Genomic DNA, 23227 nt, shown 5'->3' on the forward strand with positions numbered 1-23227 from the left:
GTGTACTGGTATGCTCTATGCGAGCATAGGTATGTGCTATGCTATACCCACTTTTTATGTAGGTGCTGGGAATCTGGGCTCAGATCCTAAGGCTGTGTTGCAAGTACTTTACTGACTAAGCCATCTCCTCAGCCGCTGCACGTATTTTCAAAAAATAATTGTCAACTCAAAAAAAATTAAGTTTTGCCATCAAAACCCAAGTTTTCGGTTCTAAGTGAAATTTTTATTAAATTTGATGACACTGGATTCACATTCGAATAGTAATCAAACAACTGCTATTTAAAAGAGACTGCCATTTGCAGGTACTAGATGGGACTGCCCTTTTAGAAGTACAACCTGCCTCTTCTGTCAACACATGCTTCATACTAAGTCTCAGGTCATTTCTACCATTTGTTATTTTTATGGACTAGGTAGATATTTGATATTGGAACCATCCATCCACCTACCCATCTACCTATGCATCTACCTTTAAAATACCATTCAACCGACTGAAAAAAAAAAAAAACAAAACCTGGTGTGCTAGCTTCGGGGAGGTGTCCCCCGTCCCCATCCCTCATTTCCTCTCCCTCCCCCTCTCTTCCCCTCCCCTTTCTCTCCCCTCCCCCTCCCCTCCCCTCCCCCTTCTCTCCCCTCTCTTCTTCTCTCCTCTCTTCTCTCCTTTCCTCCTGTCTTTTCTCCTCTCTGAGGATAAAGCTGTTTGAGCATGTTGTCCCAGGTTTCAGATCTAAAACTTTATACTTTCAGAGATTTTTTTTTTGCTGTTTTTGTATAATTTAATGGGAAGATCACATAAACCTAAATGTGATGCTTTGTTGATGAATTAAAATATTATAGAAATTATTTATATTTCAAATATTATTGATGTGGATTTTGCTGTTTAGTTTCAGTGGAATAAAACGTACAGAATGGAACAATGGAAAATAAATTTTGAAAGGGTTAGAGAAACACTGAGAGCAGACATGTTAGCTAAATTTTGTTGTTTGCCATAAAGAACTTTTTCCTCATTGTAAATGTCACCCTTGATTCATTGGGTACTATAGTTGTTGGAATTTCAAACCAAACTGCAGTTTGTAAGGGAAGTACAGAAGAGTTCTGAACAACTTGCCTAGCAGTTTTAATTTTAGTAGAAGTTTGAATAAAATGGGAACTGAGCATTCAGTAATGTAGCGAAATGAGATCATTATTTTCAGACATGTCAAGTGCCAGCATTCTGGGGACGCCTAAGGGGACTTTCAGAGCAAAATTGCTTACTTAGAAATGGCTTTCAGCAAGAAAGAAGACTGAAACTTGTTAAGGTTGGGGCCATATCTATCTTTTCTACCACTGTATCACGAAGACCTAACCCATGTGGACTCAACTCTTGTTGAATAAATATAAACAAGAATGCTTAGGAGATAATATTCAATAAGTAGTCACTAATTAAATGAATAATGAAAAAAATGATTTAGTAAATATTTACCAAACGAATACCCACGTAAAATTATGAACTAATAACCACCTCTTCCATCTTGTTTCAAGTAGCCAACATTTTATTTCCTGAAATACTGCTGCATAGCACATATGATGTTATGTGCTATCCACATATCATCTCATCCAGTACTTATAATGACATTATGAAACCCGCATTATAACCCAAATTTTCTATAAAGAAAAGAAAACTCAAGTGATAGTTGAAAAAAACCCTGTGTGGAGTCAGAAGGCCAGTGAGAGGCTTTCCAGGGACTTAATCACAACTCTATTCTGCGGAGCAGAGAAACTCAGAAATTAATAACCTGTAAATTTCGGGAGACAGAACAAGAAAGAGAGCCATGGTGTCCAGGTGAAGAGGTATGAAGACCACTCAAGGAGGCAGAAGGAGATGCCATCCAATTAATTCTCGGTATAAGGGAAATGTGGGAGAGGATACACCAGGCGATGTCACTTTAGTTTAATCATAAAATTAGGAGATGAGAATATTAAATGACCTATAAATAAAAAATAACCATTATAAAAAGCTGTTAAAGTCAGAACTACCTTATGGACAAAGAAAAGGCATTTATAAATATAAAGGAAAGAATAAAATAGAGTCATGATTGGAAATGGAGGAAACAGGATGGATAAGCTATAGGCAGAGGCTTAAATTCTTTTAGCACTTTCTGTTTCGTAGATATAAACTAGAATAACACAATAACTTAATTATAAAATCTAAAAGCAATCACTGAAATTAAAAAAATTGAACATAACTGTTTTCAGTTGGTGAAGAGACCATTGCAATTCTAAAAGAAATCACGACTAGTTTGTTCCCTAAGGAAAAATATCCACATCTGTTTTTTATAGTCACGTTGTTGGTAGAATTCTTCTGAAACAACTATGTTCCCTTGTGGGGTGGTGAGTGAGTAATTATGGGAGGGTGATTGTAAAATAGTGTTTTCATGTATAAAAAATATACATCTGTAAGAATAAAGAAGTTATATAAATTTTCTGTTATTGACTTAGAATATGAACATGATATATTTATTATTGTGAGATATTTATCTTTTCCAGCTCTTTCTATTGAAAAGAATGGAAACAAAGTCTATGCCTCTGGTCTATAGATTCCTGTCTACAAATAGCACCCCCGACAAAAAGAAACAACAGGCTCATTGTAAAATAGGAGTTTGGTATGTAAAACGACATATCTATGAGACTGAAGAAACTAAGGGAATCTGTTGGGTTACTATGTTACTGTGGAGGCACAGATGCTAACCACTGAGAACTGACTATTCCGCATGGTAAACTGTAGGCACATGGCCAGGACTTCCCAAATTAAGGAAATTGCTTTTTGTTTGTTTGTTTTTGTTTTTGTTTTGTTGTTGTTTTCAAGACAGGGTTTCTCTGTATTGCCCAGGCTGTCCTGGAACTCACTCTGTAGACCAGGCTGGCCTCAAACACAGAAACCACCTGTCTCTGCCTCCCAAGTGCTGGGATTAAAGGTGTGTGCCACCACCACTGTCCAGTCAAATTAAGAAAATCTAAGAAGATTCCCATTAACACCAAAATATGAAAGGGTTCACCTGGTTGGAGCATGCTTATTGGACAAAAAGAATTCAGAAAATATTTACAAAGTACTTAAAGAAGAAAAAATGTAAAAAAAAAGAAAAGACTATTAGACAAAGGCCTTCCACAAAAATGCAAATAAGTATAATACCTGTAGTTTGATAACCATTACAAAATTCATGTATACAAAGGAACTTCTTTTTCTTTTTAACTTTCTAAATGACTTGTTTATTCTTACTTTATGTGCATTGGTATTTTGCCTGCATGTACATCTGTGTAAGGAGGCTGGATTCCCTGGAGCTGGAGTTACAGGAATTTGTAAGCTGCCATGTGGATGCTGGCAAGTGTATGCAGGTCCTCTGGGTGCTCTTAAATGCTGAGCCATCTCTCCAGCTTCCACAAGACAGATTTTTAGTTACTAAAATGCTAAATACTAAATACTAAAACAGCAACTGAAAATCTTTTACAGTAGCAGCATGCAAGATAATAAATCTAAAAGTCAAGAGAACCAGAACCATGAGACATTCTTATAAAGAAAACCACAAAGGTATTTGAGAAAACACAAAGATTTAGACAAATGCTTGAGGACAATAAAATATGTCAAGAAGAATTAATTCTCAAAATAATCACTGAGATTTTTCAAAATGCAAGCTAATAAGCGGTTCAAATAATGAATGAAAAGGTAAAAATAGTGACACATGTGAACTTCCCCTTTTAGATTTAAGGTATGTTAGAAGTACATGATATTTATTTACACTCTATGATGAAGAGAGCATTATCAATGTAAAAACTAGCAGGCTTATGAATATAATCTCACACTTACGTGAAATTCGACAAAAAACAAAATGTGGCATTTGACGCTAAAGCAGAAAATAATTTAGCTCATCAAAACCCTGTACTGAAACAGCTCATTAACCATTGAACAAGGGATTGAAGTTGGGTTTTATCCCCACACATAATGTCAAGTCTAAAGTAGTATGTGCCAATTCAAAAAGTAAATTCATAAAGCTAAGGGGAAGGACCCAGCAAAGTCATTTACTGTGCATATATACAAAGGAGATGAGATTGCGGGGCCCGGGGGGGGGGGGGGGGCTGTCCACAATAGCCAAGATAAAAAAATCAATTGATGTGCCCCATCAGCAGATAGGTGGATAAAGAAGATGAGTTTTAAGCATACAAATACTATTCAGACTTCAGCAAAACCTACTACGTAAGTAGAGTGACAGACACAGGGCAGTGACAAAGGTTCATGGTTCATTTGCATGTGGATGCCAAGACTGTTGATGCCACAGACACACAAAGCAGAAGATGGTTACAGAGCTGGAATGATTACCAGCTGGGAACTGAGAAGACGATGGCTGAAGGTATAACATCTCAGGTGAATAGAAGGGATAAATTCACAGTGTATATCCACTATACACTGTGGTGACCATAGCTGAAAAATTCAGAGAATCATCCCGAAATATGTGAGGTAATCAATGTTGGTTAGCTAACATACATTGTTCCGCAACTCAAAACAACCCCTTGACAGTTCAAAGAAAAAATTAAGCATCAAAACCTCCATTGTGCTCCATTGCTCTAGTTGTAGCAAGTTAGCCACTGGATAAAAACTGCCCTAATTCGTCTACAGACAAAATAATGTCCAAGAAAGCACATACAATGCAAGATAGTCAACAACTTAGCTCTGCCAAAACAGAGTAAATAGTCCTTGATAGTTCCTGCTTCATTTAAGATCTGTCAGATGATGCTAGACCAGAAAACTGAAGACAGATGTTCCAATGTTTTAAGGAATAGGTGACTGTCCAGGTAGTCAGCTATCTCTACAATTTGTTTAAGTTCTAGAAGCTATGTTTTTGTGCTTCCTATACTTTCAGGTATATCTAATTCATTCTCAGACTTCAGACAAGGTTGAAGACTAATTACAGTCTCATAATCAAACTTAAATTGTTTAGCATTGAGGAAGATGATAGAGATTTGAAAGGATGGTTTTCAGATGATAATGCAAGTTAAAGTCAGAACACAATTCAGAATTAGAACTGTAAACTTTTAAAGTCAGAATACATGATAGAGTACTTTATCTAACTGACAAATATGATGTACTGGGTGTTAATTATATGCTATACTTTATAACTTTTATATAATTGTTATGGTTGTGCTCAATTTATATCTGAGAGAAAAGAGCCTTTTTTTATTGGACAAAGGGGGTGAGATGTTGGGGTTTTGATTTGTGCTTACATGGTAATGACCAAGCAATAAAGAGCCAACAGCCAATGACTGGGCAGGGGGATAGAGGTGGGACTTTGAGGATTCAGAAAAGATTAACTATTACACATTCTTAGAGGAAATGTAAATGAGTATAGCTACTATGGCTAAAAGCACAGAGACTCATCAAAACTACAAAATTGACAGGCTACCATTCAATCCAACTGGAGTATGCCTGGTGGTTAGGATTAACTGTTACCTGGACATTTAGAATCATCTGAGAAATCCCCCCCCCCCCCCCAGCAAGCTGGTGGAGACTTACCTGCACCATGTTGATTGGGGTGGGAAGATCTACCTAGTGTGCCTGTTGCTATTCTCTGGCTGGCATCTTGGAGTGCATGAGAGGAGAAGAGAGAGCTGAGCAAGAGTGTGCATTCAGTACTCTTCTTCAAGCTCCTCTCACCTGACTCTCAGCCATGATGGACTATGTAGCCTTGAACTCTGAGCTAGAATAAATAAACAGTGTCTCTTTAAACTACTTTTGTCGAAATGTTTTATTGCAGCATCAGGAAAGGAAACTAAGACAATATCCAAAGGTTACTCAGGTTTATACCCAAAGGAAATGAAGTCAGCATACCAAAGAGATACTATGTGTCGTATTTATTGCAGTGCTATTCAGAGCAGTATAACACATACATCCGCCTAGGTGCCCAGCAACAGATAATGATATAGACATATATCATGATATATACATGACAGAGTTTTATTCAGACACAAAGTAATATGAAATATTAACATTTGCAGAAAAATGAATGAGACTAAGACATTATTGAATGAGACAAGATAGACAGAGACAAACCAGTACCCTCGTGATCTACCTTATATGTGGGAGCTAAAAACAATGTTGACCAGTGAGGAGAATAGTGATTGCTAGAGATTTGGGGTAGGTAAGATGGGCAGAATCTGAAAACCATGGTTGGGTTAATGTGTGTTGTATACAGGTATGGAAGGGCCACAATGAAACCTATTAAGATGCATAATCAGTAGGTCTTAACAAAGATTTTTAAAAGAAGCTATATGCAAGGTGAATATACAAGGCATTGTACAACTCAAAATAAAGGCATCCGTCCTTCCTTTCTTCCTCTGAGACAGATTTCTGCTCTGCAGCTCATGTTGCTCTCATGCTGCCTAGACTTCTAGCTTCCGAGTGCTACTGGCATTACCACAATTCCTGGTTACAAAAGGAGATTCTGAATGTATTTAACACCAGACAATGAAAATTGTAAGGGGATGAGATATACTAATTATTTTGTGTCAACTAAAAATTATGTGTCAACAGAAATTAATTTTGAAAGATCTAAACAAAAAATTGAGATGAACAATGTAGCATAACTCAGCCTTCATAAAATAGCAAAACTCTGATACCAACCAGCAACATGGATAAAATGTGAAGACATTACATTAAATGAAGTAAGCCAGACACAAATGGATAAGTATTATACAGTTCCAATTATGAAAGAGGCTATTTGATGCTTACTTAGGGAGAATGAAGAGACGGAGACTAGGAAGTTACCTACACGTGGAGTTTCAGTGGGATGATGAGTAGTCCTGCTGATGAACTGTGTAGGAACTGAACAACAGTGTGGATGTACTTAATGGGGGTTAAGTACTAGATATTTAGTCATTAAAATTAAGTTTTATATTGTATATTTTACTAGAACAAAGAAAGTAGTATGACTTCAGTTGTCACATGTTTCTCCCCCTCTATTTTTCCTCGACATCCTCTTTCCCCCATCTTTCTCTCTCTCTTTCTCTCTCTCTCTCTAAAGTACTGAGAATTGAATTAGGGCCTCACATTTGCTAGCTATTTTGTGTTTTCTGTTTTTCTGTAAAGTGTACAAGGGGCCAGCCAAATGGCTCAGCTGGCAAAGGCATTTATTGCCATTGTTGACCTGGGAACCTATGTGGTGGAAGGAGTCAATTTTTTATTGGGTTCTCTCAGTAAGCTAGAACTCATATCTGGCACTGCTAAAGAGGCCAAGAACCTAAGACTATGTAGACCATGGACCCTAAGAGAAAAAAAAAAAACAAAACTACTATTATTCTGCTATATTATCATAGCAACAAAATGACTCCTAATGACGTACTGCTATACAGTGCATTGCTCATTAGAGAAACTTCTTACAGTAGATGTAATTAGCACAGAGACTCACATTGGACAATGTGAAGAGAAGGAGAAACTTTGGAACACTCAGCTCTAAACCGAATACTCTATCAATCCTTGGTCCCAGGCTCAGGAATCCATGCAGAGCAGGAGGTAGAAAGATGATAAAAGCCAAAGGTAGTAGAAGACTCCAAGAAGGGAGAGTCTTCCAGACATAACAGGGCTGGTGTATATACAAACTCACAGAGACTGTGATAGTGCACACAAGCCATGCACAGGTTGAAGCCAGACAAAATCCCAGCCCTGAGAGGGGAAAGTGGGCACAAAGTCCCAGCCCTAACTAAGAAGGCATTTGCCATTGGTATCTGCTGCGAAAGGGCCAATCATTTTTCTCCAGTGGAGTGTCACTGAGCATAGCATACTTGAGGGCAGTCCCTTGCCCAGGAGTCGCTGGCCAATGTAAAACAGACTCCATGTTTTCTGCTGTAGTTTTTGGTATTGTTTTCTTATCTATTTTACTTACTAGAGTTTTTTGTTGTTGGTTGGTTGGTTTTGTTTTTTTTTGTTTTTCTTTTTGAGAGTGGACACTGGGTGGGTAGAGAGATAGAGGGGATCTTGGAGGAGTTAATGGAGGTGAAAGAATATGTTCAATGTATAACATATGAAAATGACAAATGGAAAAATATTTTAGGCACAGATTATTATACACTAGGTTTTAGTGCTGTGAAGAAACACTATGACCAAGGTAACTCTGAAAAAGGGTTACATTTAATTGTGATTGGCTTACAGGTTCAGAGGTTCAGTCCATTATCATCATGGTGGGAAACATGACAGTGTCCAGGCAGACATGGTGCTGGAGAGGCAGCTGAGAATTCTACATCTTGATCCAAAGGTAGCAGGAGGAGGCTATGTTCCACACTGGGCATAGTTTGAGCGTATAAAAGACCTCAAAGCCCACCCCCACAGTGACACACTTCCTCCACCAAGGCAAAACCTACCCCAACAAGGCCATACTTCCCAACAAAGCCCCTCCCTGTGGCCAAGCAGTCACACACATGAGTCTATGGGGGTGGGGGGCAAGCCACCACAGTGATGAACTGGAACATCATATCCAATAAAGTATGTGGCTAGCACATTTAGGAACTCTCAATTATTTTTGAAAGACTTAAGGAAATTGTATTACATTCTCCAGAACACTGTACTTAGTTTAGATGTGGAGAAATCCTATTTTCATAGGAGTTTCTTTTAAATTTTCTAACATTAAAGGTACAATCTGGATGAAATAATCATAAACACTAGGCCATGCTTGCAGTGTCTGTCAGGCTGATGGCTTCCCTCAGCTCTGAAGGACAATGCTGGTAGGATGAACATTATGGAGGTTTTAAGGCACTAGGTCAAGGCAGCTTCAGACAGCTATGTAATAGTTCTAGTTGCTGAATAAACTCTACCAGCTCCTTGTTCTATTTTATGTTACTTAATTCTCCTCAGACCCGACAATGCTAGTTTTGCAATTTCCTATGCTAACAGCCCTTTAAAGTACAGAAAGCTCAAGAAATTATAGTGTATTGTTATGATAGCAAACAGTTCACAGCAGCATTCCTTGCAACATCTGGGGATTGTGTCTGTTGGCTAAAAATGTGCAGTTTTGTAAAGCTGAGCTATTTGGAACTTGGATAGCCTAAAAGTTTATTTAACTTTGTCAATGGACATTATCACATAAGCTGAAGCAGCTATCCCAAAGACTGGCCACCATGGAGTAGAGGGGTGGCTTCTGCCTGATGCTCTGAGGCTCTGAATCTCCCACCCCCACCCCTGGTCTCACCACTCAGGTTCACTTTCATTTCCCCACTTCTCGCTGCTGTTTCTCTGTAACCCTTCTCCCATTCCTTCATCTCCTTGGGACAGACTTAATTCCATTCCACTGTATTTTCGTCTACTGTGGGGATCTATTTTGGGTGGAGATGGGAGGAAAAATTAGAAAAGATGGACCACATAACGAGCATCAGATGCTGAGTGTTTGGGGAGTAGTGAGGAGCAACCTAAGCCGCCTAACAGGCTAGACAAGAGGAGAGTCTCCCCACACAGCATGCACATGCTTTTTAGATGCTGAAAGCAAGTGTTTCTCTTTACTTTCACCTAATTCAGAAGCACAGAACTAAAACATCAAGGACAAAGGCGGAAGTAGCGGAGATTAAAAGATAAAACAATCCCAAGCTAAGACACCTGGTATCCATAAGGCTGTATGGACATAAACCATAAAACCTTGTTTTGTCTTGTTTTCTTGTTTGTTTTTGTCGTTTTTTTTTTGTTTTTTGTTTTTGTTTTGTTTGTTTGTTTTTTGTTTTTTGAGACAGGCTCTCACCATGTAGCTCAGGCTATCCTGGAACTTACTGTATAGACCAGGCTAGTCTAAACTCAAAGTGATCTGCCTGTCTTTGCCTGCTAAATACTGGGATTAGCAGTGTGTCCCACTATCCTCAACTAAAGCTGTGTCTTTGTCCTGTATAGTCTGCAGAATCTTTCATTCATGCAGTTAATAAACCCTGTATTCATTAAACGTTAGACCTATGAAAGTTACAATGCTATTTGTATGGGGAAGTGGCTCTCTTTTAAGAACCTTTCACTGTAAAGAAAGGCTCAGTCCCCCTTTCGCTTTCCTTCTGCTTAGCAAAGGAAGGGCTGGGGGCAGGGAGGTAGCTAGGGAGGAGGATTAAGAGGAAAGGGTTCAAAGCTGGTGAAGGAGCAAACAAAAGGCTCTGCTCTGCTCAGCACCATGGAATCTCTAAAGACCTGGCACCAACCTTGTGGTCTAATTTATATCAAATGATTCTAAAGTTTTTGATTTCATAAAAAGCAGGGGGAAAAACCAAGCCTTTAATCCCAGTACTCAAGAGGCCAAGGCAGGTAGATCTCTGTGAGTTCAAGGCTGGTCTGCTCTATATAGAAAGACCCTGTCACACACAAAACCAAACAACCAATCAACAATGACAAAAATAACAGGGTGAGCAAAGGGTGTTGGTACTGTGCTCTTGCAGAGGCCCTGTGCTCATTTCCCAGGACCCACAACAGGTGACTCACAAGCACCTCTAACTCCAGCTCCAGATAGTGTCTTCTGGGTTCCAAAGGTACCTGCATTCACAGATGCACACAGAGAGAGAGAGAGAGAGAGAGAGAGAGACAGAGAGAGAGAGAGAGAGAGAGAGAGAGACAGAGAGAGAGACAGAGGGAGAGACAGAGAGAGAGACAGAGAGAGAGAGAGAGGTGTACAAAATTGAAAACAAAACAATTATTTAAATAGTGGTGCTAAAGCTGACATGGTGGATGGAGCCAGGGACATACAGGGAGGGTGTGCTCAGTGAACCTCACTTAAAGGCTAAATCACTTTTACCCAAACCTGACTCGGGCTTGAAAATCATTGCTCCCAACTTTAAGCCACTGCCCACCCCACCAGGAACTCAGCAATGCATCCATTTTTGTTTGTTTCATCTTCTTTCTTTTTAAAGTCCTTTATCTCCAAGATTAGTGCTGAGCCCTGTGGAGGAAATGAGCGTCTGAAAACACACACAGGCATCATCTTTTCTATTGACACCAGAGACTGGGCAGACACTTAGGCTCACCTGTAAAGGAGATCTCTAAGGTGACCTTCCCCCCCATGCCAGGTGACAATGCCAAGCATAGCCACCAAGATGCTGTTAAGGGCCTGAGAGTCAGCAGACATTCTGCCTTAAGATTCACTGACTAAAATCACAATGCTCTGTTTCTCACATCTAGGTATCTTCTGAGATGATCTTAGTAACAAGGTATTTACTTTAAATTTACATGTGACTGATAAAACTTGTGTCTATATTTTTGTCTGCAGTGGCCATCACTGCAATTGATTCATTGATCCAGGACCAGGATCCACACCCGTATCATTCATGTAAACACAATCAGAACAGTTCTGTGACAAATATAGGGGCAGGAGAGGTGACAAGCCACGGAGACAGACAGGCTGAGGGGAGAAACGAGTTGGGAAGTTTCACAGCTTATGATAAGGATCATCAGTGAGTAGGTGACAGGACGCAGCCCCAGTGACAGAAAACATCAAAGCAGAAACACAGTAAGTCAGGGCTTCACCTCAGAATGTTACATTTGTAAAACTTTCTAAAAATATTTCCAGTGAAGGCCTTAGGAGAAGCACCACCTAGGTGTTTCAGCACTGGTTGTTAAACATACAATATTTATTCCAGTTTCCTTAGTTATCAGCAGCAGTGGACGTGACCTTTTACGTTTATTAAAACTTTACATGCTAATATATATTTCAGAGGTTTTGGAGTCTTCTAATCCTGAATATCTAGGAGTAGAAAGCCAGGCCCCCAGAAGTCCTGTATGTTGCATAATTTATTCACTAGCACAGAATTAGTTTGATATTTTCATTTTTCCATAACTAGGCAATGAACTAAAATACTGAAATAATGTTTTAAGCAAAATTCTACAATCGAAGTTACATAGATTATATAACACATTACATATTATGTATGACATACAAATATATGCATTTGTTATATATTATATATACATCTGTATTAATATATTATTCAAAATGCCAAATGTAAACAAAATAAAGCTCTAAGGAATGCAAGTGGTAAAATTGGTAAAATGAATTTAATTATTCCAGCTTAAAATGTAAAGAACTTTCTAAGAATTTAAAGCCAAGTATTTTATAAAAATGCATAGTCCTCAGTTATTTATGGTTTCATCTTTGAAAGTTTGTCTACTCACCCAAAGTTATTTGTGTGGCTGGAGAGATGGCTCAGTAGTTAAGAGCACTGGCTAGTCTTCTAGAGGACCTGGGTTCAATTCCCAGCACCCACATGGAGACTCACTATCTATAACTCCAGTTCCAGGGTATCTGATGCTCTCTTCTGGCCTTCAAGGAGCACACATGGTACACAGATATATGTGTAGTCAAAACACTCATATACATAAAAATAAATACAATTTATTTGGAATCTGAGTTAGTGTTCCATAGCTATAATAAATTACTGAGATAATTTGTCCTTTGGGGGCTTCTGTCCCTTTACTGATGGAGCATAGCATGGTGACAACTATCTACTTCATGGCTGGGAGTGAAAGGAGAAATAAGAGCTTGGGGGTCCTGTGATGCCCTATAGCAGCAAACTTCCAACCACTCAAAGACAGACCTTTCTTTGCCCAGGACTACCTCAGAGATTACAGGGCATCCCAGTAGTGCCACCCTGATGATCAAGCAGGTGGCACATGAGCATTTCAGACCCACACCATAAGAACTCTGAGATCTGCGGGACCATTTAGGGGCATACTCAGAGTACAGTTTTTGAGTCATCCAACACAATAGTCCTAGCTTGACTCGTAGGGTGTGTCTACCACAACTACAGGAAATGAAGATAGTTGGCCATGCTATGCTCCATCAGTGAAGGAACAGAAGCGCCAAAGGACAAATTGATTATCTCAGTGATGATCTGTTGTATTTTGAGACAGAATCTTGCTGTGTATGTAGCTCAGGCTGTCCTTGAAACTTTGATCTTTCTGCCTCAGCCTCCTAAGAGAGGAGATTACAGTGGATGTCACCACACCAGCAGGGGACAATGATTTTTTTTTAAGTTGAAAATCCTGAAGATCATATGACAGTGCCAAGGAAATGGATAAACAAAGTGGCTTTTCACTTTCACTCTGAGAATTAGGTGGTGTACTGCAAACTCAAGAGTCAACCACAAACCCCAAGAGCCAATCTCCCATTCAAAGAGATGAACAATGAGCCCATGTCAGGAGTCAGAAAGCTGTGCTTCTGTCCTGTTTACAACGGGTTTAGGATTTCGTTGGAAAGTCCTAAGTACAGGCTGGGAGATGTCATGAAGAAAACAGGAGACCTTCAGTATCTAAAACAGCAAAGGCATTTGTTGTTGGTGGTGGTGGTGTTGGTGTTGGTGGTGCTGTTGTTGGTGGAGGTTTACTAATGTGGCCCACGTCCTCGGGAGAATGCTGTGTATTCATATAGAATACACGGTCACTAGAATATGATGAGTCCATGGATGGATGAGCAAGGTGTTGGCGAGCATGTTGTAGATATGTGGCAGCATGGTGGTGACGATACAGTAAGTGGAATAAGTTCTTGACTGGTAAACAGAGATTAGCACCCGAGCTTGCTAACAAGGTGCCAGAATCTAATCCTATACAGGTCCACTTTTCGAGACAACTTAAATCTGTCATTCTTCCTCTCTTTGAAATTACCCATCTATTCACTTCTCCCTTACATCAAGGCAGTGCCTTGGCCTGAGAGAGGATAAGGAGGGCAGGGTGAAATGGGGTCTAACATCGGTTTGGATATCATGGGATGGAATGAGAAGGGAAAGTAGGAGCCCGAGAGTGCGGTAAGACAAGGCATAAGGCGTGTCTGACAAATTCTTCATACACACATTTCCCCTTTGCACATTCAGTCTGTATAGGTTATTTCTATAGGAGAAAAAAAATATTCAAATTCCTTGTGCACTGGTAACAGGCATGAAGGCTCAGCAAAGCCAATACGTGTTATGTCCAGTTGGAGACAGTGCCAGGGCCAACATTCCAGACTTCTCAGATAGAAAGTGCGCCTGCCTGCCCTGCTCTGAGAATTTGAAGAGAGTAGTTCAGTTAGAATTAAGAGGCAGTAGAGAAAAGTCTTGGGAAATCTGGTTAGAGATATAAATATGAGAACTGGACATGGTGGTACACACCTGTGATCTCTGTGTTTAGGAGGGAGAGGCAGAGAGATCAGGAGTTCAAGGCCAGCCTGAGCTACTTGAGACCCAGTCTAAATAAATAAGAGATAGATTACAGAGTGCCTTTAACTAGTACAGAGAAAGAATTTGGGTTTATCTGTGTCAGTTACGCTGAAATAATTTTTAAGTAATAAAATCCCTTTTAATAAGAAACCTTATGAGGTCAGTATGCACAATGAACTTAAGAGAGACCCCCAGCTCCTGAGCTGAGTGATGGGGAAGGACAGCCACTGCCTGTGATGTGTGAGTGACGTGCTTCCAAGTGTTTTAACCACTGACGATTACATAGCCTGCACAGTCAGGAGAAAACAGCCGTATTCTCTGCCAGTTCTCTTCCCTTTTACAAACAGATGAGAGACACACACAGAGAATCCATTTAAAGAGCGGACCTTTGTTCTGATTAGGGGCAATTTTAAGTACTTAAGAGTTCACACAAAGTCTAGCCTTCAAAAAGAAAACAGGTTCCCAAACTAGGGAGGAAACAGAATCATTTCCATTTTGGTGACATTTAGTGGGAAGAAGCTCACAGACATTTAGACGTTCCAACTCTTTCCCCACTAGTGGACCAAGTATATAATATGGTATCTTTTGGGCACTGGTATTACAACTGTTTTTTAAACAAAAGACTTTCCTTGTGCTTTACTAAAAACCCAGACGGTGAATCTTGAATACAATGCGTGGCACCCACGGCAGGCATTCTATTGTGCATAGTTTTGACTGACAGGAGATGACAGCATTTGGCTGGCTGCGCTTGCTGAGGACCCTCTCCTCCTGTGTGGCGTCTGAGACTGTGATGCAAATGCGCCCGCCCTTTTCTGGGAACTCAGAACGCCTGAGTCAGGCGGCGGTGGCTATTAAAGCGCCTGGTCAGGCTGGGCTGCCGCACTGCAAGGATGAGGCTTCCTGGTTGGTTGTGGCTGAGTTCTGCCGTCCTCGCTGCCTGCCGAGCGGTGGAGGAGCACAACCTGACTGAGGGGCTGGAGGATGCCAGCGCCCAGGCTGCCTGCCCCGCGAGGCTGGAGGGCAGCGGGAGGTGCGAGGGGAGCCAGTGCCCCTTCCAGCTCACCCTGCCCACGCTGACCATCCAGCTCCCGCGGCAGCTTGGCAGCATGGAGGAGGTGCTCAAAGAAGTGCGGACCCTCAAGGAAGCAGTGGACAGTCTGAAGAAATCCTGCCAGGACTGTAAGTTGCAGGCTGACGACCATCGAGATCCCGGCGGGAATGGAGGGAATGGAGCAGAGACAGCCGAGGACAGTAGAGTCCAGGAACTGGAGAGTCAGGTGAACAAGCTGTCCTCAGAGCTGAAGAATGCAAAGGACCAGATCCAGGGGCTGCAGGGGCGCCTGGAGACGCTCCATCTGGTAAATATGAACAACATTGAGAACTACGTGGACAACAAAGTGGCAAATCTAACCGTTGTGGTCAACAGTTTGGATGGCAAGTGTTCCAAGTGTCCCAGCCAAGAACACATGCAGTCACAGCCGGGTAGGTGTAATGAGGGTCATACAGTTTGTTCATGAAAGCTGTATAGCCAGATAGTGGCCATAAACATTAACCCGAGGGAGCATAAGTTAGTCAGACTTTCACCTGTTAAGTTATGGCAGGAGAAACAAGTGTTTTCTCAAATGAGACAACAGAAATGGTAAATGATCCACGTACAAAAATCCTATTAGTTGTACTCGTTAGAGACCGTCACTTGCAAGTCTCTAGACCTTCCCTGCTAGGTCGACCAACAGACGAGCAGAAACAGATTCCTCCCGGAATCTGAACACATATTTGAACACAGGACAGGTATGGCAAGGTTCCTGGCTCTGCTTGCTTAGGTCCCTGGGAATCAGATCTTGGGTGGCTGATGGGCTTTATAAGGCTTTCACAAACAATCTGCTGTGCTAGGTTCTCAAATATCTAGTGAGAATGGGAGATTTTTATACATGGAAGCATCTCTCCTCTCTCTCTCCTCTCTCCTCTCTCTTCTCTCTCTCTCTCTCTCTCTCTCTCTCTCTCTCTCTCTCTCTCTCTCTCTCTCCTCCCTCCCTCCCTCTCTCTCTCTTTGTGTGTGTGTGTGGTGGGGATGAGGACACGTGTAGAACTTCGGGGGTTGAGACTTAGTGCATATGCATCCTCACCATTCCAGTTAGTGAATGTTAACACTATTTAAGGTCACAGACCTAACAGCCTTCTGTGTCCGGATTCCTGGATTCCTAGGACCTTTGTGGATGGGTTGCCACACCCTCTGTGTTCATCCTGACTGTGAGGTCGATGGGACATAGTAGGGATAACTTTCATTTGGAATCTCTAGAGATGGTAGGTCATCATGTCATAGAATGTTATCACTAATGACCAAGATAGACACTCATGTTTAAGAGACATCACAAGGTGTATATTAAATATGACATGGCATATAACTTGTAATGACACAAAAATATTCTGTTACCTACTTTTCTCCTAAAAGCTTGGGACTCTCCAGAGTTCTAAATACATGCAAACAGATTATTGTGTTTTACAGGAATCTTATATTGAACTTTCTTTACCTGACTCAAATTTTATTAAAATTAACTGGGAACAAATAGTTGGTCTCTAATCTCTACAAAAACCACCAAATGATTACACTGAGCATAATTATAATCACCCTGCTGCTACGTCTAGAAACCAAACTGTGAAATATTGGCTGACTGTATACCTTCCTAAATAATAAATTCAGGATAACATTGCCATATTATTGGAGAACCCCCCCCTCCCTTTTAAAACTGGAATCATTTTATGTCAATCTCAGGTGAAATACGAATGGGTTTCAGAACAGTGCTGTGCACTGAAGGCTGACATTTAGAACATATATAACGATTTCTGTAAAGTCTGCTGTAACAATTGCTGATTGTATCCTAGGAGACTTGGACTCCTCTCAACGTTAAGGCAGAGGAATATAATGGTTATGAGAGTAAAACTCTCTGTCAGGTACATCTGGCTTTCTGTCCCAGCTCTGTCACTTAACACTTAGTTGCGGTGGGAAAACTCCCTGATCTTCCGGGAGACTAAGTAACTGTATAAGCAAGCTGGCCGTGATATCCACGTCGTAAGGCTGCTGTGTGGGTTCAGTGAAAACTGTTACAGTGATTGGCAGAGTTTCTGGAGGTCATTGACCCTCATTAAACCTTGCATACACTTATTCTTACTACTCTTTGCTGTTAGTGTTGCCACCAGGATTGCCATTCAAGGCAGTCCTGTATACTTGATAACACCAGTTGGTTCTGAGGCCTTAGTTAGCATCTGTTAGCCTGGTTCAGGAGAGTGTATCAGAGCCAGGTTCCTCTATCACATAAACTGTAACGCAAGTGAATTGTCCAATTGCTGTTGAGTCTGAGAGTCCTTGAGGTGCATAGCTTTGACTAATAAATCCCCATGCTTTTATGCTTTTCCTTCCTCCCTCTTCCAGTTCAACATCTAATATACAAAGATTGTTCCGACCACTACGTGCTAGGAAGGAGAAGCAGTGGGGCCTACAGAGTTACCCCTGATCACAGAAACAGCAGCTTTGAGGTCTACTGTGACATGGAGACCATGGGTGGAGGCTGGACGGTGCTGCAGGCTCGCCTTGATGGCAGCACCAACTTCACCAGAGAGTGGAAAGACTACAAAGCCGGCTTTGGAAACCTTGAACGAGAATTTTGGTTGGGCAACGATAAAATTCATCTTCTGACCAAGAGTAAGGAAATGATTTTGAGAATAGATCTTGAAGACTTTAATGGTCTCACACTTTATGCCTTGTATGATCAGTTTTATGTGGCTAATGAATTTCTCAAATACCGATTACACATCGGTAACTACAATGGCACGGCAGGGGATGCCTTGCGTTTCAGTCGACACTACAACCATGACCTGAGGTTTTTCACAACCCCAGACAGAGACAACGATCGGTACCCCTCTGGGAACTGTGGGCTCTATTACAGCTCAGGCTGGTGGTTTGATTCATGTCTCTCTGCCAACTTAAATGGCAAATATTACCACCAGAAATACAAAGGTGTCCGTAATGGGATTTTCTGGGGCACCTGGCCTGGTATAAACCAGGCACAGCCAGGTGGCTACAAGTCCTCCTTCAAACAGGCCAAGATGATGATTAGGCCCAAGAATTTCAAGCCATAAATTGCTAGTGTTCATCTCTCTGGGCACTCACTATCTAAGAGGACGATGAATTCCTTCAGCCCTTTACCATATGTCTCAGTTTATATTCCTTTCCTATGGCTAAACATTTCCTTTAAAGCTTTACAGCTTTTAGAATAAAGCTGAAAAGATCTAAAAAGACTCCTATGTTGCTGTTATATGAGGAATGCTTGAAAGCACTGGAAATATTGACAATTATACATTATAATTGCAAAACCTTTCATTTTTATTAGTTGAAAAGTTTCCTAATATTTTTATTATTTTTATAATAAAAACTAAATTATTCAGCAAGCTAGATTCTATATACGCAAGTTTTATTTTCACTAGGGCTAAATATACACATTTGAGAATATACCAGTCCTTCCAGGTACAACTGAAAGCCAAGAACTGTAGTATTATCTTTCGTCTAAGAAGAACTTAAAGCATTTTAGTTCTCAAGAAGAAGGGCAGGGATGGGATTGGGGGCCAGGGACAATATGTATAGCTAAATGTATTCATCTAATGCAAAATATGGCATTAAAATACCTAAAAATGTGGTAGCATAATATATGTCTCTTCCCTCTCCAATTGAAAAATAATGTTACCCTGTAGACTTTGGTTTAGTGGTAATTCACTTACTGTTTATAGCCTGTTAGACCGCGATACAAAAGCTGCTTTATCCTCTCCCTCTGCTCTCTGTGCACAATGGTTTGTGATGTAAGGTGCTAGACTACTGTAAGGTTTCCTTGGGGAAAGGCATGGTAAGGGAAAACACACTGGTTTATATTTTGAAAGCCAATCCTAATCCCAAAGCAATACTGTTGTCGAGGAGTCAACGTTCTAGGAAGCTGACTTTTCTAGAACAAATGTATTTATTAGGATGAATTTTGGAATTTTAGTTTAAATATTATACATTTTAATCCTAAGCAGTCAATTGCTTATTTCATTCTTAGAAATTCAAAGAATATATACAATTTTAGCCAAATGTGAGTCCCTGGAATTCCTTACTTGTGGATGTCAAGGGTCACATTAAAAGGCTCTGGGGGCAGTTTCACTCACTTTATTCTTGTGAAAAGGGGTCACTCAGAGAGAAACAACCCAGCCGCACACTTAAACGTGCTCTTGGGTGGAATCTGAAGTGCCGCATGCAGTCAGTCACGTGGAGTAACTGACTGTACAACATGCACTGTCTAAGCAATAACTTTGATCTTTAAGTTTTGGTGTAGCTTCTAATATACTAACCAAGCTTTTGAAATATATGCACAAAGATTCCACCTTAGTTATTTTTAAAACATAACTAGGGAGGATATTTATTGTCTTGACTACTTAAACTTTCAAACATGTAGCCACTGTAAAAAAAAAAAAACTTTACAAAGAGCAAGATACTATTTTTGAAACATGCAACATGAAGTTTTCAGGTGAATACAGTGACAACTAAGCTATTAATAATATAATTAAATTGCCAGCGTAAGCTAAATGCATGCTGAATTAAATGACCAAAATATAACGTAGATTTTAAAGCCTTTACCTACTTGGTAAAACAGTGAATGTAAGTGGCAGTAACCAATCTTATTTCTTTTTGCTTTTTAAAAAAGACTAAGAAGATTTTGATATTATACAATTCATGTGTTTCAAATCCTGTTTATTATATGTAGCCATATAAGTCTAATGACATTTCCATAATGAAAATTGATTTACCATAGCAAAAATACTATGTGTTCATCCTGAGTGTGTCTTTCTCAGGGTAACAATGAATCCATGTAAATACTTTATCTTTGCACTTCCAATGGATCCAAATGTTGTTTTCTATTATAGTCTATGATATTCTTCTAATAATTCTTTAACACAGAAATTTATTTTTGAATCATTTTCTGTCACTCATTTAAAAATATATTGTAGACTTTGATAATCTCTAATCTGTTTATTGAAATAGTCCTTAGCCTTAACAATTCACTGATATATGCTGATGTTCATTAATGTACACTATTTGCCAATATGTATTTTTAGAGTCTTGGCTTCATTTGGGTGGCTAGCACTGATCTTAATGATCACTTTATTGCTGAACATCATTATTCTTTAAAAATGCCAAGTGGAACTAATTTCTTAGGAATCCAGTTGATTTGCCTGTCACGAAACGAGAAAGCCATCTCTCTGAAAAGTAGTAACGCAGCAAATGTCCTCAGTTCTCTGGTGGACAGAGCTCGTGTGCGAGGCTCAAGGAGCATTAGAATCCCAGGATGGGCTGGACCTGGATTTTTCAGTAGCTGCCCCTCACTCTTCGATAAGTTTTCAAGATAGGTGGATATATGCAATTTCCATGAACTCTTGTTTAAGATTTATTTTCATTGATGTATAATTAAGGTTATGTTTAATGTTTCTTTAAAGCCTTGTAAAATAAAAGTTAATCTTTATATCTATCCTTCGATGTGGAAACAGCATGTGTAAAATGATATTTATATATCTGTTACTGTCTAAAAGGTTGGGTTGTGTTTACCTAATCTAGATAACATCCCCGAGTCCTTAAAAACACTGAGTATTATTTCTTTATATAATAATAAGCAAGGCAAATAGAGGACACCATCATCTATTTCCTTTAGACTGCTGGGGACCCACCCTCAGGCAGCATTTTCAGTTTCCCTTTGTAGCTTTTAACTCGGTCTCTTCTATCACTAGTGTTACTGGTGGGTTTTAGCACACCAAAGATTAGTCATTCAAACTCAAAGACAAATGTTTGGCTATAATAGTTTGCCCACCTAATTAAAATAAACCAACATTCAATAGCTGCTTATGTTACTAAAGCTAGGAAGCCAGAAATGTCTTAAAAACCAAATACTTATAGAGATAGGAAGTGTGTGTGTGTGTGTGTGTGTGTGTGTGTGTGTGTGTGTGTGTGTGGTTTGCCTTAATTCATTTAGCAGACACTTGTACTGTGCTCCAGAAAGTCTTCTTGGAGGATGGAGGCACACCTCTGACCACAGGGATAGACCCTGCATTCTGACTTTCAACCAGGAGAAACTTTCATGACAAAAAAAGCAAGCAAGTGTAAGAGACTATTAGAGGAAGTGAAGCTAATTAATACAGGTTCCAGAGGGGAGACCTCAGAGAAGCTAATGAGTACAGGGCACAGAGGAGAGACCGCTCTGTGATGACAACAGATAAACAGATCTGTAAACAACAGAGTGGAAACCTGAGAAAATGCCTGAGGAAAGCAAGTGCCAAGCCAAGGGAGCAAGAAGCATCAAAGTTTGGAGTTGGAGAGCAACTGGCACATGTGAGAGTCAGTGAAGGGACCCGTGTGTGGTAAGCAGAGTCTAGTCTGCTGGGGTCAAGAAAGTAGGGCAAGCAGAAAGCAGAAAGGTCTGCAGGGGAGCAGAGGGTGGGGCCACGGCACTTAGGCCTCCTGAACCTTATACCCAGGGATGCCGTTCATTCTGAGCAGACAGGAGACCAATGGCTGTCTACAGAGGAGGGCCATCATCTCCTCCAGTTAGAAATGGAAGGCTGTCTTGCCATGGACACAGGGGTTTCCAGGATGATAGTGCTTACAGTAATCCCATGGAGAGATGGTGAGAGCACTAACTTCAGCAGTCGCAGTGAGATCCATGCGTTCTGAGGTAGAGCTCACAAGATTTGATCAGCTAAGTCAGTGGTGGATAGTAAAACACAAATAGAGGAGCCCCGGCCAACTACAGTATCTCAGACTGAGTGACCTTGAAAGATGGTGCTGTCACTGACTGAACTAGGACGTCATCTGCAGAGGGAATCTGTCTGAGGAGTGTGTAAAGAGCGGGGCAGAGTGAGTGATGGAACCAGAAGCTTAGAAAGTGGACTTCAAATATTTGCAAGCAGAGACTGCCATTGGCTTAGTCTGGAGTTGGGGGAGGGCACCTGGGGTTCACACATGCATTTGAGAACTGCTCATCACAGATGTAATGAACCCTGGGACCATAAAAGATAAACATATATAAGTAGACATAGAACACAAACTTTTCTGCAGGAGCCTGGACCAATTTACCTCACAGAGAGGTTGGAAATAAGGAGAAACCAGGATGCCACCATCTTAAAATCACACCAGAGAGATCTCAGGGATGTGTCTATATTAGAGTGCAGAATTTTACTCCCACTGGAACAACTGCATACGTGTCCCAGATAATCATAGTTTCAGATTTGCTTCTCGTGCCAGCAAAAGTGCTTTCTTGTGAGTCTTGCTGCATGTCTTAGGTATCATATGGTATTAGCAGTGTTCTTTTGTTAAATGAATTGCTGTCTTAAAAAAGAGTTTAGTGTTTCAGTCTTGCTGCATGTCTTAGGTATCATATGGTATTAGCAGTGTTCTTTTGTTAAATGAATTGCTGTCTTAAAAAAGAGTTTAGTGTTTCACCATGGAATTCTACACTATACAAATTTTGTACTGGGAGAGACAGGTGTAGTGGAGAGCATTCAGGGGTGCGGTAGAGACTTAGTGCAATGGAAACTCCCAGGAATCTGAGGGTGAGCCTAGCGAAGACTCCTAGGAATGGGGGATACGGAGCTTAAATCGGTCATCCTTTGATACCAGGCGAGGGTTGGAGGGCAGGGACTGGGATACCAACCCAGCCTCAAAACTTTCATCCCACAGTCTGTCCTGTCTGCAAGATGTGCTGGGGCAAAGTGATGCAGAACTTGTGAGAGTGGCCAACCAATGACTGTCCAACTTGAGACCCACACCATGGGAGGAAGTCCATGCTGGGCACTGGATAGCCCACAGATCTAGGAGAGAACCAGACACAGCTGGCAAAAAAAAAAAAAAAAAATCAATGAAATGATTCTTAATGATACTTGTAGACTGGATCCTAGTATAATCATCATTAGAGGCTTCATCTGGCCTCCGACAGAAACAGATGCAGGGACCCACAGCCAAACGTTAGGCAGAGCTCAAAAGAAGCAAGAACTGAAC

General features: G+C 40.6%; 2 protein-coding genes across 2 annotated transcripts in view; one reads left to right on the forward strand and one right to left on the reverse strand.

The window, feature by feature from the left end:
- Positions 1 to 23227, reverse strand: part of Ccdc146 (coiled-coil domain containing 146) — a 132256-nt gene that overhangs the window by 65245 nt on the left and 43784 nt on the right. The window lies entirely within an intron of this gene.
- Fgl2 (fibrinogen-like protein 2) lies at positions 15007 to 20720 on the forward strand. The gene is made up of 2 exons (NM_008013.4): positions 15007 to 15642; positions 17588 to 20720. The coding sequence occupies exons 1-2, from the start codon at positions 15051 to 15053 to the stop codon at positions 18292 to 18294; spliced, it is 1299 nt and encodes a 432-aa protein (NP_032039.2). The 5' UTR covers positions 15007 to 15050; the 3' UTR covers positions 18295 to 20720.

Source organism: Mus musculus, chromosome 5 (genome assembly GCF_000001635.26).
Source record: "Mus musculus strain C57BL/6J chromosome 5, GRCm38.p6 C57BL/6J".
NCBI classification, from domain to species: Eukaryota; Metazoa; Chordata; class Mammalia; order Rodentia; family Muridae; genus Mus; species Mus musculus.